Source organism: Rhodamnia argentea, chromosome 6 (assembly GCF_020921035.1).
Source record: "Rhodamnia argentea isolate NSW1041297 chromosome 6, ASM2092103v1, whole genome shotgun sequence".
NCBI lineage: Eukaryota > Viridiplantae > Streptophyta > Magnoliopsida > Myrtales > Myrtaceae > Rhodamnia > Rhodamnia argentea.
In genome coordinates, this window is record NC_063155.1 from 17,927,867 (window position 1) to 17,941,503 (window position 13,637).

At 38.5% G+C, this 13,637-nt stretch overlaps 1 protein-coding gene across 1 annotated transcript; it reads right to left on the bottom strand.

Moving 5' to 3' along the window:
- Positions 1-7,498: 7,498 nt before the first annotated feature.
- Positions 7,499-11,781, bottom strand: LOC125315445 (amidase 1-like). The gene is made up of 9 exons (XM_048280467.1): positions 11,598-11,781; positions 10,627-10,779; positions 9,906-10,030; positions 9,699-9,824; positions 9,079-9,261; positions 8,735-8,882; positions 8,455-8,623; positions 8,045-8,179; positions 7,499-7,932 (listed from the first exon to the last, which is right to left on the bottom strand). The coding sequence occupies exons 1-9, from the start codon at positions 11,708-11,710 to the stop codon at positions 7,783-7,785; spliced, it is 1,302 nt and encodes a 433-aa protein (XP_048136424.1). The 5' UTR covers positions 11,711-11,781; the 3' UTR covers positions 7,499-7,782.
- Between the last annotated feature and the right edge of the window lie 1,856 nt (positions 11,782-13,637).

Sequence of the window (13,637 nt, forward strand, 5' to 3'; positions counted from 1 at the left end):
AAAAAGACAAAATGGAGCAACAGGTAATATTTCCAAATTAGAAAATTATTTAACAACCGCTTTTGAGTTCCGTGATTCCAAACACAGCATATATTTCAAAATTCTGGAGTGGTGCAAGACTCATTCAACCCTTTCCTAGTCCTCGCTCTCATCGCAAGACGGATGTTAGCAACTCCTTCTTCAACGGTTGTAGTTGAACAAACATTTAGAGTTGGAGGATTAATTTTGGACGACTGCCATTCAAGATTAAATCCGGATGTTGTGAAGGCTCAAGCTTGTGTCCATTATTGGAAAAAAGCTAAATTTCGAAAACAAAAGCAGGATCGAGACGATGGATTCCTCAATGATGATAGTGGAGATACTACCGCCACGGGTACCACAACGGGTAGCGACGATTGACAATGAGGTAAGTTGGTGTTATCAAAGGTAAAAGAATTACACGGACTTTGATTCTTCTATCCCCAAGAAGATATGTAGGCGCTTAATTATAATTCATTAAGTTCAAGCCCATTCCCTTTCCCTTTTTCTTCTCCCTAAATTTGATTAAAATGTACAATTTGACTATAATTTATAATTGATAATTTATTATTTATTATTTCATATTTTATTATTTAAAATTAAATTTTAAATTCGAAACCGGAACCAAGCCTTCAACCGGTAATTCCATCATGGCCACGAACCGGGGCTGCCGGTTCACGGCCTGTGGCCATGCCTACTCGGAACCGATCGGAATCGGATAAGATCACTTGCTTCTAGCATATTTGTTTGATTTGTCGGCTATTTTGTCTTGAGCAACGATATACCCTCCACAAAAGAAGGGCCCGCCGAAAACAGGCCGATTGCTTGAAAATTGTCATGAGCGCGTTGTGTGTGGTTCGGAATATATTAGGATTATCTTTGTCGATAAATAGTTCGGTGTTGATCATTAAATTTGCATCGTATGACAATAAATCAAAATAAATTAAATGTGTTTATTTAAGTCGGACCGTTTTTTATCTTCTTTTTTTTTTGTCCAAAGAACGTTTTTTGTCTAACTCTAGCATATTTGTTTGATTTGTTGGCTATTTTGTCTTGACCAATGATATACTCTCCGCGAAAGAAGGGCCCGTCGAAAACGGGCCGACAGCTTAAAAATTGTCATGAGCGCGTCGTGTGTGGTTCGGAATATATTAGGATTATCTTTGTCAAAATAAATAGTTCGGTATCGATCATTAAATTTGCATCGTAAGACAATAAATCAAAATAAATTAAATGTGTCTATTTAAGTCAGACCGTTTTTTATCTAACTCTAGCATATTTGTTTGATTTGTTGGCTATTTTGTCTTGAGCAATGATATACTCTCCGCGAAAAAAGGGCCCGCCGAAAACAAGCGGACTGCTTGAAAATTGTCATGAGCGCGTCGTGTGTGGTTTGGAATATATTAGGATTATCTTTGTCCAAATAAATAGTTCGGTACGATCATTAAATTTGCATCGTATGACAATAAATCAAAATAAATTAAATGTGTTTATTTAAGTCGGACCGTTTTTTATCTAACTCGGTCCACTCGTTTGATAAATGAACTGAAATGTTAAAACCAAAACAAGCTACGCACTTTATTTCATAAATAAAAAATGCAAATGCACTTTGGTTTTGTACATAGTGCATTCATTTCTTCTTTAGGCAATCACTCGGCTTGTGGGGCAATTTTAGTAAACCTGAAGGTGGCACAGCTAGTCTGGCGCAGCAACAGCGACGAACTAAACCTCAACCTCGACCTCGCCACGTCGAACCGCAAGAGATTATATACGAACTGATGAGCCCCGATCACGATCGAGTATTTGGGTCTCAACCCCTCGTCGACGAAGGCCAGGCAGAGTGTTGCTGGCAGTGCCTCGACCATGGAGTTCGAGCTGAAGATCGTCCAGATGGTGTCCTCGTATTGCATGACGAATTCGACGAGCGAGACTCCAAGACCAACTAGGGTGCTCGGGAACCTAGCTTGGTCGTAACATGTTGGGAACAGGGGGATCGCTTCCGCTTGCAGTAGACGCGAGAGCTCGCAAGTGAAGAATCGAATCACTGCGATGAAAATTGAGTGCTCCAAAACTGTGTATGGCGTTGTGGTGCTGATCCTAGCTCGTGCATTGCTTGCTGAAACATGCACTTGTTAATATGGAACATCTCCCATGGGCTAATAATAATATGATTGATAAGAAAATAAATTCAGAGTAAAAAATCTTCACAATTTGAGTTTTGATTTTGGTATTGAGAACGAAATTTCTAGTATAATCTCGTGAATTTGGTTTAGCGGTTAGGGATCTGACTTGTATGTGGATTAGACGTAGCATGACATGTGTTTGATTCTCACATCATCATATGCCGGCAATTCCATGCACGAGCCACTCATACGGGGTTTAGACTCGTGTCTTACATGTTCCATGAGGTTCATTCGAGATGTATTGACTCGAAGATTTATCCATCTAAAGAGGGCTTTCTAGTTATTAAAAAAAAACCTTGAAATGTCAAGTTTGACTTAACCATATCACCTAGTAGAGAAGTGTTCAATGGCACTGGTTTCTGAGTTATCATGATTGATCACACTCCGACGAAGTACTTCCCTCTTCGTCGGATCGTTAGCAGCGTGTATTGCAACCCGCTCGAGACATCAACCCCGGGAAGCATGTTGTATTTGTTGGTAGTTTGTTTTACAAACTAACTAAGAGATGCCTTGGCCTACATTGAAAAGATGTGAGTGCGCACGTGGACTAAATTTGGCACTAACAACAATAACCATCATGTCCTTTTGAAAGAGCGTGATTGCTTACAAAGGGCTCTTACAACATTTGAAGAAGTGCGTCCGAATTATGTCTGTTCGGACACAACTGCATAGCCTATCCAAAGGTTGTGTCTATTCGGACATAATTTATTAACTTTTGAAAGATTGTGCATGTTCGGGCTTACCTTCTTAACATTTGAAAGATTGTGTCTCTTCAAATGGTTTCTCTATAAATTACTAACCGTTTCTATTCAATTTATTACATTGTCTTCTTTCAAAAAAAAAATTTTTTTGTTTCTTTCCAAACGAGAATACAACCATTGTTTTTTCAATTGTTTCCCTAAAGAGATCCTGAAAAAATATCGGAATTGTTATATGCTATTCTCATCGAGACTTTGTTATATTCCGGAAGATATTTGCCGGAAACCATTAACAACGTTGTGGGCAAATAAATCCTTAAAGATAGTGCTATCATGCCTCAAAGTCCGATTCATTGTTCATTCCATTCGACGATATCTCCCAATAGTATTATCCGTCACCAAAGAAGATGACCCATCTATTGCTATTATTGCTCAAACTAGTAAGGCACAAGGCGAAAATCGGGGGAAAGCCATAGTGCGAAGTGAGCTGGCTCTGGAGAGAGATCGACAAGCGGTCGAACCGGCGACACTGTGGACATAGGCTGGCAACCCGGATCGGAGCAAGGAAGAGGAAGCGCAAGCGTAGTAGAACTTATAGAATCGGAAAGGCTGACCGGGGTTGGAATCGTGAGGATTGAGCACATACCTAGTGAAAGCTCCGAAACGGCTCTATGTTTTGTCATGGGTTCACCTATCGAAGCGTACACTCATAAGTGGACACAACGTTTGGAAAGGCTTTTGGGAAAAGCCTTTGGGAAAATGCAAATGCCTTTAGTCTAAAGGGACTTGGCGAAAAACAAAAACTGTTTGGTAAACTGTAATTTAAAAGTGCCTTGGGAAGAAAGTTTAGGAAAATAATATTTGGTAAATATATATTCGGAAAGTCATTTAATGCGGTATATTTAGACTTTTTATTTTAATTTGTTTACAATTGGAAAAAGAAAACATTGACCGCCACATTTATATGTTTCCAATTGAGAATAATGTAAAAGAGGCGTCCCATCAAATTTATAAATAAAAAAATCATATTAAAGTGGACTTCTTTCGCAATTAAAAAGTGAGTACTTTCATTATAATAAACATAGTCACATATGCACCGATACAAGATTTACGTTATCATTGAAAATTACAAGTATATTTACTAAACTCATGGTTATTCGATCACATAAACGTTCCATATCAAAAGATAAATTATCATTTGAAGCACTAATCCCTTCATTTACATCATTAAGGTTAAATGAATATCCATAATCAACATTCATATCAGCTCTTGCAAAATGTGTATCATTGAAGGCGTTTCTTCATATATAATTGCGCAAAATCATTGTTGTTATCACAATTTTCAGTTGTTTTTCAAACAGATAACTTGGCATTTGCATCAAAATCTTCAACTTCTTTTTTAACACACCAAAGGTTTGCTCAATTTCTGATCGCAGCAAAGAATGAGCACGATACCTCCCAATAACTTGTAGGTGTGAGACATTGCCAAAATTCTAGCAAATGATATCTAATTTCTTTGTATGGTTCTAAATAACCTATTCGATTTGGATATCCGGCATCTACTAAATAAATTTACCTACACAAATATAATGTAAATTCAATCAACATAGACACGTGTATACATATTACTCTACAAAAATCATTAATTCACTAACCTAGAGGAGGATGAGGAAATTGTACATGAGTATCATGAGCTTGTCCTTCTCAACCAGCCCAAACATAAATAAATTCTGTGTCAAAATTACTTACTGCTGATATATTTTGAGTTGGTGTTCCTTTTCGACCAATAAAATGAATATGATCGTGCGTACGTACCACTATTGGAATGTGTGTGCCATCAATAGCCCCAATAGAATCCTGACACGAAAATGAAAATATTATTATATAATCGAAATATATGTTTAGTTCTACATTTATATTGTATAAGTGAAACATACCTTAAAATATGGATAAAATCTTCGATTATTTCTGATCTTCTTTGGAACTTCCCTAAATTGCCGATCATCAAATCCTTTTCCATTGCACATGCATTATCTAATACTAAGCTAAAGTACCAACTTATGGTTTCCTCGGAGCGCTAAAAGCGCTCTTATACTAACCTATTACCCATACCACATCCTAGAATGAGAAGAAATATTCTAAGCATTTCTGTTACATGAATATTCCTAGTTCCTTGAAGATCATAGCATGTTACTAAATCATGCATTAAATTATTAAATATGATCCTATCCATTCTAAACATTTGATAGCGTCTTATCGGATTAGCATCTTCGCCCATCAACTCTTCTAACCATTCATTTCCTGTATATGAAGATGTCATACATGGTTATTTGTAACTGTATAACCAGCCATTTCTAAGAAGCATTAAAATCCCAAAATTTTCCATTTTTATTGTAGAAGATGAACAATCGACTATTAAACATATTTGTCAATTTATAGCCCAATGCGGAGAAACAAAGACAAATGACTTTTCAAGGCTTAGGTTATTTCCTTTGTCCTTGTCGAAAATTGCTTTTGACTGGTACACCCACCGACTTACCACCTAATTTAGTATGTAATTGGGCAGAAATGGAGAAACAATTCCATTCTCAATTTTATTGAATGATGCCTAAGGTATCTATTATTGATTTGGCTACACTCTATCAGTACAATAACGAGTCGGTCGATTAGTTTATTCATCAATTTAAAAAGACTAGAAATAAATGCTTTACTTCACTCTCGGAGAAAGAATCCGCGAATTTGGCTTTCAATGGATAGAAATTCAATCTAAGAGAAATGTTCGAATACCAAAACTTTTCCAATTTATTTGAATTGGCAACGGGTGTGTCTAACTCTAGGCAACTACTTAAGAACAAAGATAGAGGGGCTATAAGAAGATTTTACACAAAATGTGGCTTCTCTGAAAAAACGTGACTGATGATGAATCTAACCAAGATAACATTCGACAAAGGAAAATTGAATTTGCTGAAGACAAGGGGGCACATTTTGACACCTAATTACTTAATATGAAAATCAGTTAATCCATGAATGATTCAATTCTTTTAAGGGAGCATTTGTTGACACAAAAAAAATGGCCAACTTTTGATTGTTATTGGCAAGTATCGGACTTAGCCGATAATAGCAAAGTTTGGTCAATAATGAACAGAGTAAATGATAATTTGAAGGGAATCAGTAACTCACCGGTGAAGTTATCGACAACACAACGTGAAGTTATCAAGAAATTCTTGAAGTTTCTCGTAAATTCATCGGTATCGAGGGTGAGCGCCCGACGCGAAGATAAATGTTGGTTGGTTATGTCTTATCTATTCGTGCAACAACTTCCACTGGAAAGGAAGTTATTTGTTCTTTCTAATTTGGTAATCACTATGTATATCCTCCGTTAGTTATAAGTACCCTAAGTATACTCTTTAGAAGCCCCCTTCAATCAATGACAGAACTCAATATTCTTTACATTTATCTTTACTTTCCGCAACTTTATATTCTTGTATCTTTCAATTCCCGTACTTAAATTGTAGTTTCGGACACTTTGTCACCATTTAAATTCCGATATCATATCTATCTATCATCCCACTTTATCGTCAATTAAATACCGGCAAAGTGTTGTGTACCTCATCGTCGATTAAATTCCAATGATAATTTGAAGGGAATCGGTAACTCACTGTGAAGTTATCGACAACACAACGTGAAGTTATCAACGAAATCCTTGAAGTTTCTTGTAAATTCATCGGTATCGAGGGTGAGCGAGCGACGCGAAGATAAACGTTGGTTGGTTATGTCTTATCTATTCGTGCAACAACATCCACTGGAAAGGAAGTTATTTATTCTTTCTAATTTGGTAATCACTATGTATATCCGCCGTTAGTTATAAGTACCCTAAGTATACTCTTTAGAAGCCCCCTTCAATCAATGACAGAACTCAATATTCTTTACATTTATCTTTACTTTCCGCAACTTTATATTCTTGTATCTTTCAATTCCCGTACTTAAATTGTAGTTTCGGACACTTTGTCACCATTTAAATTCCGATATCATATCTATCTATCATCCCACTTTATCGTCAATTAAATACCGGCAAAGTGTTGTGTATCTCATCGTCGATTAAATTCCAACGAAGTATACCCCTTTCTCATGATTCGTTGAGACTTCCTGTCCGAATTACCACGAAACCCGATTCATTTTAAAACAGCCAAAAATCACAACTTTCGGTGAAAGATATTCCCTCGCGCACGAATTCCAGCACAACAAAATCGCAATGCCTTTTAGCTGGATGGACTGGCTTAAGGGGTCACGTCGCGCCCCACCATCTATGAGAGCAACTTTACCGGATGCTCATGATGCCGACGATTTGCGTGCATTCATGAGAATTAATCCGAGTCCTCGTACACATTATACTATAAAGAAAAGAGAAAGAAATATTATACAGAATCATGTTCTTCCTACCGATCTAGATACTAGATAGATCATATTCTTCTAGCGAAGCATGTCATAAGTTTCACTCATTTTTGGTATTTGGGCCAAATTCCCCTTTGATGGGGCATGATCTGGCGTGGTGAGTGCAAGTTTTTATGTGAACTAGGTTGTACCGGGGAAAAGAGAATCTATAGCTATAACACAGACCTTGTTCCTTACCAATATGACGATTCCACAAGCAATTGGTTGCAAAATGCTCAGTGTCCCAATGAGCACCCATAAATCCATTCAGAATATAAACAAGCGGGCTGTACTTTCTCAGCAACAGCCCCAAGAAAATAGCAGAGAGTCGGCACTACGTCGAACAGCATGCAGCATAAGTACAAGGGGGCGCAATAGAGCAAGAAACAGTAGGATATCGGCCCGTAAATATAGCTAGAACTGTCTCAGGAAAATGATCAGACATACATACGTCAAACTGATTTCTCTGCAATAGCAATTTCTTCCTCAAGAGACTCATACAGTGTCTCGACGAGGTCTAGCAGGAACCCATCGGCGCCGCGTTTTGCCAGCAAGGATATCGAGATAGGCAAATTTCCGTGCAGCCCCATCGGTATGCTTACCTGTAAGTGTGAATTGCAGACACTTAATTATAGATTGCATGGAAGCATTACATTAATCAAGATAGAAGCATCATAGCTTTACGGTTGCATAGTGAAAGACAATTTGTGCAACCTGACAGAATCCCGATACACCGGCAATGGAAAGCAAACTGAATGCCTTAGCACGAAAAACTTCCAGGGAAGATGCATCTGTTTGTAGCTTTGGGGGAGGCCCAGGAACCGTGGGGATTGCAAGGATACCGAAATCCTGTACCAAAGAGAATAGCACCTTCTTCTTTTACAATTCAAATTGCTCGAGAGAGACAAACGAGGACAGTATTCTTTGATAATTCCTCCAGTTATTTGGTCAATTATACATTTCTTTTGGCAAATTCACCAATTCTTTGATAATTCTTACTCTGTCAATCATGCATTTCTTTTGGAAAATTCATAACATAATGTTAAACATAGCAAGAAGCCAAGAACAGTTACAGAAGACAACTGTGAACTCAAGGCATGCGAGATGACCAGAGAGGGACATACCCCAAGTAGGGAAGTAAGAGCAGCATGGAATTCTTTCTTCACTGACCGACAGACATCAATATTTTCCTCAGTCATCTGGAGGGCTTCCCTGACCCGATCTGATATTAGCGGGCCCAAATCAGGATTGACAGCATAGACCCATTCCTTATGGTTATTCTTGAACTCATACCTACGATTCAAGGTTAATCACAATTCTTCTCTAGACAGCGGTTCTCTTTAATATCCCACACAATGCACAAATGGAATAAAATCCAACGAGGATTTAGATCCACATCACCACCTCTGAAGCAACCGCCTTGCACTAGAAAGAGCTGCCAAAGATGGAATGTTGTTTAGATGATCCTCATTTATTTCAGACAGGAAAGAACTCAAGGCCGGAACGTTGTCTCTGATGTAGTCCCCAAGGATGCTGTGCTTAATTATATCACCTGCGCTGATTCGCATTATGGAGACATCAGATACAAAGACAAAAATGAGTTAGGCACTAGACATATATTAGTTGAGACATTATCCAACTCCAGTCCAGCTCAACTCCATCTCTAGTGATAAGTTCCTTCCACATTACTGTGCTTCAGGACTGCCTGCACAATTTGAGCTAAACCATTTACTGCTTTATCTTCTTACCTCCGTATAATTTCTCAACTGATCTTACAAGAGCTTGAGTCAGTCGCTCAGTTGGAATGCTTAAAAGCTGGAAACAATCTCGCGGAATAATGATCTGACTAGGTCTAATGGGATCTTCATCAGGCAACTCGAGAAGAACACGACCGACCTGCTTCAAGACGCTTGGTTCCCTAGCAAACCACCCTAGATAAGACCGCAAAGAAAGACAACAGCAAACAAATATTCATGTACAAGCTTATCGTGGCAGGAACCTAGAAAGGAAGCCAACAAAATAAATTCACACCTATCATGAACGTGATTATGTGAATACTTTCGTAGATGGGGAAAGCTTGTGTATGCAACAGAAAAAACAGAACAAGGAAGATGTGTGAAGCAGCCAGTTGGCCGCTGTGTTATCATTTCAGAATACTTGAAGATGAAAGTACGGTGCAATACAAAACCTACGGAGAAAGGAGACAAAAAGTTTCGAAAGAGGCACACTGTTTACCATGTGTCTACTAATGTTAGGAAAAAAAAAAAAAGGAACCTAAGTCTTTCATTGAACTTTCCTTCTTTAAGAAGCTGAAACCCATGACTATTTTCATTGAAAGCTTGAGGCCATGAAAAAGCAGAATTCTCACCCACTGTATCAAGACTTTGTGCCATGGGAATGACTCCAACAGTGCTAACGGCATTATGTGAAGGCCGAAATCCAAGAATTCCACAATGTGATGCGGGTACTCTTACACTTCCTCCAGTGTCGGTTCCTGCAACCATGCAGAACATTTAGCTTCCTTCAAAGGGTAAACTGAGAAAATCTCAGAGCAATTCCAGATGAAGTGCTTTACCCAGGGAGAAATCAACAAGCATAGCTCCTACTGCAACAGCAGAACCACTGGAAGATCCTCCAGGCACGCGATCCGGTGCACATGGGTTCCTTGGCGTGCCATAATGCTTATTCTCCCCATCTATGCTGCCACCACATTAAGAATTATTTCGGTGAATTACATTCCTCACTTTAAAGTAGAACTTCCTTTGGAAGCTAATTAAGAAGGAAGAGGCTACCTTGGAAATTCCATTCTCAAGCTAGAATTCCTCAAAGTCAACCTCGGTGAACTATGTATGTGATGCATTTAGCCCGTCTTTTCCTTGGTAAGCATTCCTATCTTAAGCTAACCATCCGAGTTCAAAACAAGATACGCAAAAGAAAGTTCTCAAATCATGATGCCTTCTTCAATGGCAAGTCAAGAAACTTCCTTCCAAGATTCAGAACTCTAAAATCTGATCTTGGGAAGACTATCTGAATGCGACTGCATTGCAGGTTGTCTAAAGTAGTTAGCAAGAAGCTGGTACACAGTCTTTGGCAGCTCTAGCCATGCAACTAGTCTAGCTCATCCCCAATTGTCTCTGCAAGCTAAGGCTAAGGCTAAGCACAATTACACACCTACCTTATCTTGATTCCTTGCGTGCTCTCTACTGTTGACAGAAAGCCACAATTCTCGAGTTTGAGTAGTATTTTTCAATCGCAGCAAGACGCTGAGTTTATAAGCCAATTTCGCAGACACTAACCTGTATGCCATTTCATCCATGACAGTTTTTCCAACACATGTAGCGCCCGCTTTCAACACATCTAAAACAGCTGGAGCTGTGGAAGATGCAGGCACGTGAGTCCTTGCCCAATCAGGATTTCCAAACCCAGTCACATGTCCTTCGATGTCGAAACTGCACATGGAATTCCGTAGGAAAATACCAACACAAACTTCAGTCTCAGAAATGTCCAACTACACATAGCAGCAGGAATCAATGTGAAGTTCCAAGCCTTTTCACAGAAGAAGCATGTATGAGTAGTGCTACCATCGTGAGAAACACATGGTAATAGTTAGATCTCTCCCTTTAATTCAGTGATAAATGTAAACTGCGAAGACTCACTCGCTAGACCAAGGATGAAATTCCGACATTTACGGAAACAAAAACATATCGATCAAAACAAATTTTCCAGCTACAAGTCAATCAGGCATATGCAGTGAGCTTTAATCGAGCTGTCTATGCTCCATTCTTTGTACTCTTTTCAAAAACTTTCAGGAAGAAAAAGCGGGGAGCATCACACACCTCGTCATCAATTTGACACGGTGTGTGATGGTACTCAAAATGACCACCTCCCCCACTTTTCTTTGCTGCTTTGAACACGGGTCCCCCCACATTCGCCGATTATATCTAACTGATCATCGAACCCCATGTCAGCTGAACACCTGGTAATGGGTAAGTGATTATCTTCTCATTTGGTCTTCGTTTTCCCGTGACAAGGTTCAATACTTCATTGAATAATCTGAAGCTAATAGCTACTTACTACCCAAGCAGACCCATCTTCACAAACCACGCAAAAGTGGGGGAAAAACACACGACCCAAATCATTTTCCCGCTTGATGGATAGAAGGAAAAGTTAATACCCAGTAACCAAACCAGGGCTACATAGACAGAGAAACAGAGACTGTAATGAACCGGGTCGCAGTTGAGCAACGATGGAGGAAGTAACCACTCACATGTCCTTGACGGCGAAGGTGAGGCCGGTCAAGGGAAGCAACGGAGACGGAGAGGGAGGCGGTTTGAGGATGAATTTGCTCACGAAAGCGCCGTAGTCCGGAGCCATCGCCATTCCCCGTGCGTTGGCCGCCGTTCTCTTGGTGCCGCCCACTTGGGAAGAGATGATAGACGGCGGTAGTATAGAAATGAGGCTCCAATGGCCACGGAGGGGCTTCTTGATCCATTCAGTTTTTCACAGAAAAAATTGAGAATTTTACCCTCAGAACTAGGCATGGCTACCGGCCGATTTGGGCCCGAAACCGGCCGGACCCCTCCTCACGGACCGGTTCCGATTTTAAAAAATTAGGAACCGGCCCGAAAAAAACACAAAAAAGGGGAATTATGGCCGGCCCAATTGGGGAAGGAGCCATTGGCTCTTCCCTCCCCCCTTCCCGGGCCCACCACCCCCCAAACCCCTCCTTCTCTCTTCTTATGGCCGTCGCAACCCTCTTCCCCCTTTTTTTTTTACGTTTTTCCTTTGTAAATTTCCTATAAATACCATACCCTCTCCTTTCATTTTTTCTCATAAATTCTTTCAAATTCTATTAATTTTCAATTTTCTCAAATTCTCTCAATCCGCTCAATCCCGACCCGAGAGAGTACATCCAACTTATGGCTAACACTTCGACAAGGTACATGTAAGTAGAGATAAGTACATGATAAATGGTAAAAATTGTACGAAATCATACAATTTTAATAAAGGAGACGGATATGGAACATACCGTCGGCATCCGACAACAAAAACATACAACGCAAGCGGGGATCAACACTAGGCAATAACAAATTTCCGAATACGCCAATCCTAACAATTCTCCTTTATTTCGTTATAGTGATGAACTTTATAAAGAAACATTAGCTCAATATGTTGCCATTGAACATTTACCTTTTACTACTGGTGAAAATTTTGGTTTGAATTTTTTTATCAACACCGTATGTACTCCGCAAGCAAAACCTGTTCCGAGAACTACTCTTAAACGTGAACTTTTTAAGGTGTATAAAAAATAAAAAGAGATTTGCAAAAAAAATTTGCGGATTTCAATGGACGTATGCTTATAGGTAGCGATATTTAGAGTAATCCTTGGTAAATTCATTCTTATATGGGTATCACATGTCATTGGATAAGTGACGATTAGAATATTCAAAAAGAGTACTTGCATTTCGAGTGTTTAATGAAAGGCATACCGCCAATAATATTTATATAATAATTAGGCAAGTTTCAGAAAAATATAATTTAATTAATAAAGTTTTTTCAGTTGGTTTTGATAATGCTGCATCAAATACCGCTTCCATTCTCGAGTTAAAAAATATTTGTAAACTCTCTTTTTGATGACAATTTTTTTACATTAGATGTGATTGCCATATTTTAAATTTATGTGTACCATATGGTTTACGAACTCTTAAGACTTTTCTCACCCCAATAAAGAGAGCAATTAAATTTTTATGAAGTCGTCCTCAAGTTAAGAAAGAATAGGGTAGATTTTGTAAATCACATGAACAAAAACCAAAAAGATTTCCAAAAAATGTTCCGCCTCGTTGGAATTCTACTTACAAGTTGCTTCATCAATCTTTCGCTTATAAAGATTTATTATGTACGTTTATTTCAAATAATATATCTGAAATTACTTTACTCCCTCAAGATTAGGTTGTTTGCAAAAAAAAAAATTAGATTTTTTTAAAGTTTTTAATGATGCAACTTATATTTTATCTGGTGTTTATTATCTTACTACGTATTTAATTTTAATAGAGTGTGTTAACATTGCTGGTATTTTTTGTGAATATGAGCAAGATTTTGAATTAGCTCCTACTATTATAGCAATGAAAGCAAAATGGCTACATTATTATGCCTGCATTCCTTTTATTTATTTGGTTGCTATTATTTTCGATCCACGTATTAAATTAGATGGTTTGTATGATTATCTGAATGATTATTACTATGATTGTTTACATTTGAATGAAATAGTAGATGTTAAAACTATACAAATAGATATTAAAACGCAACA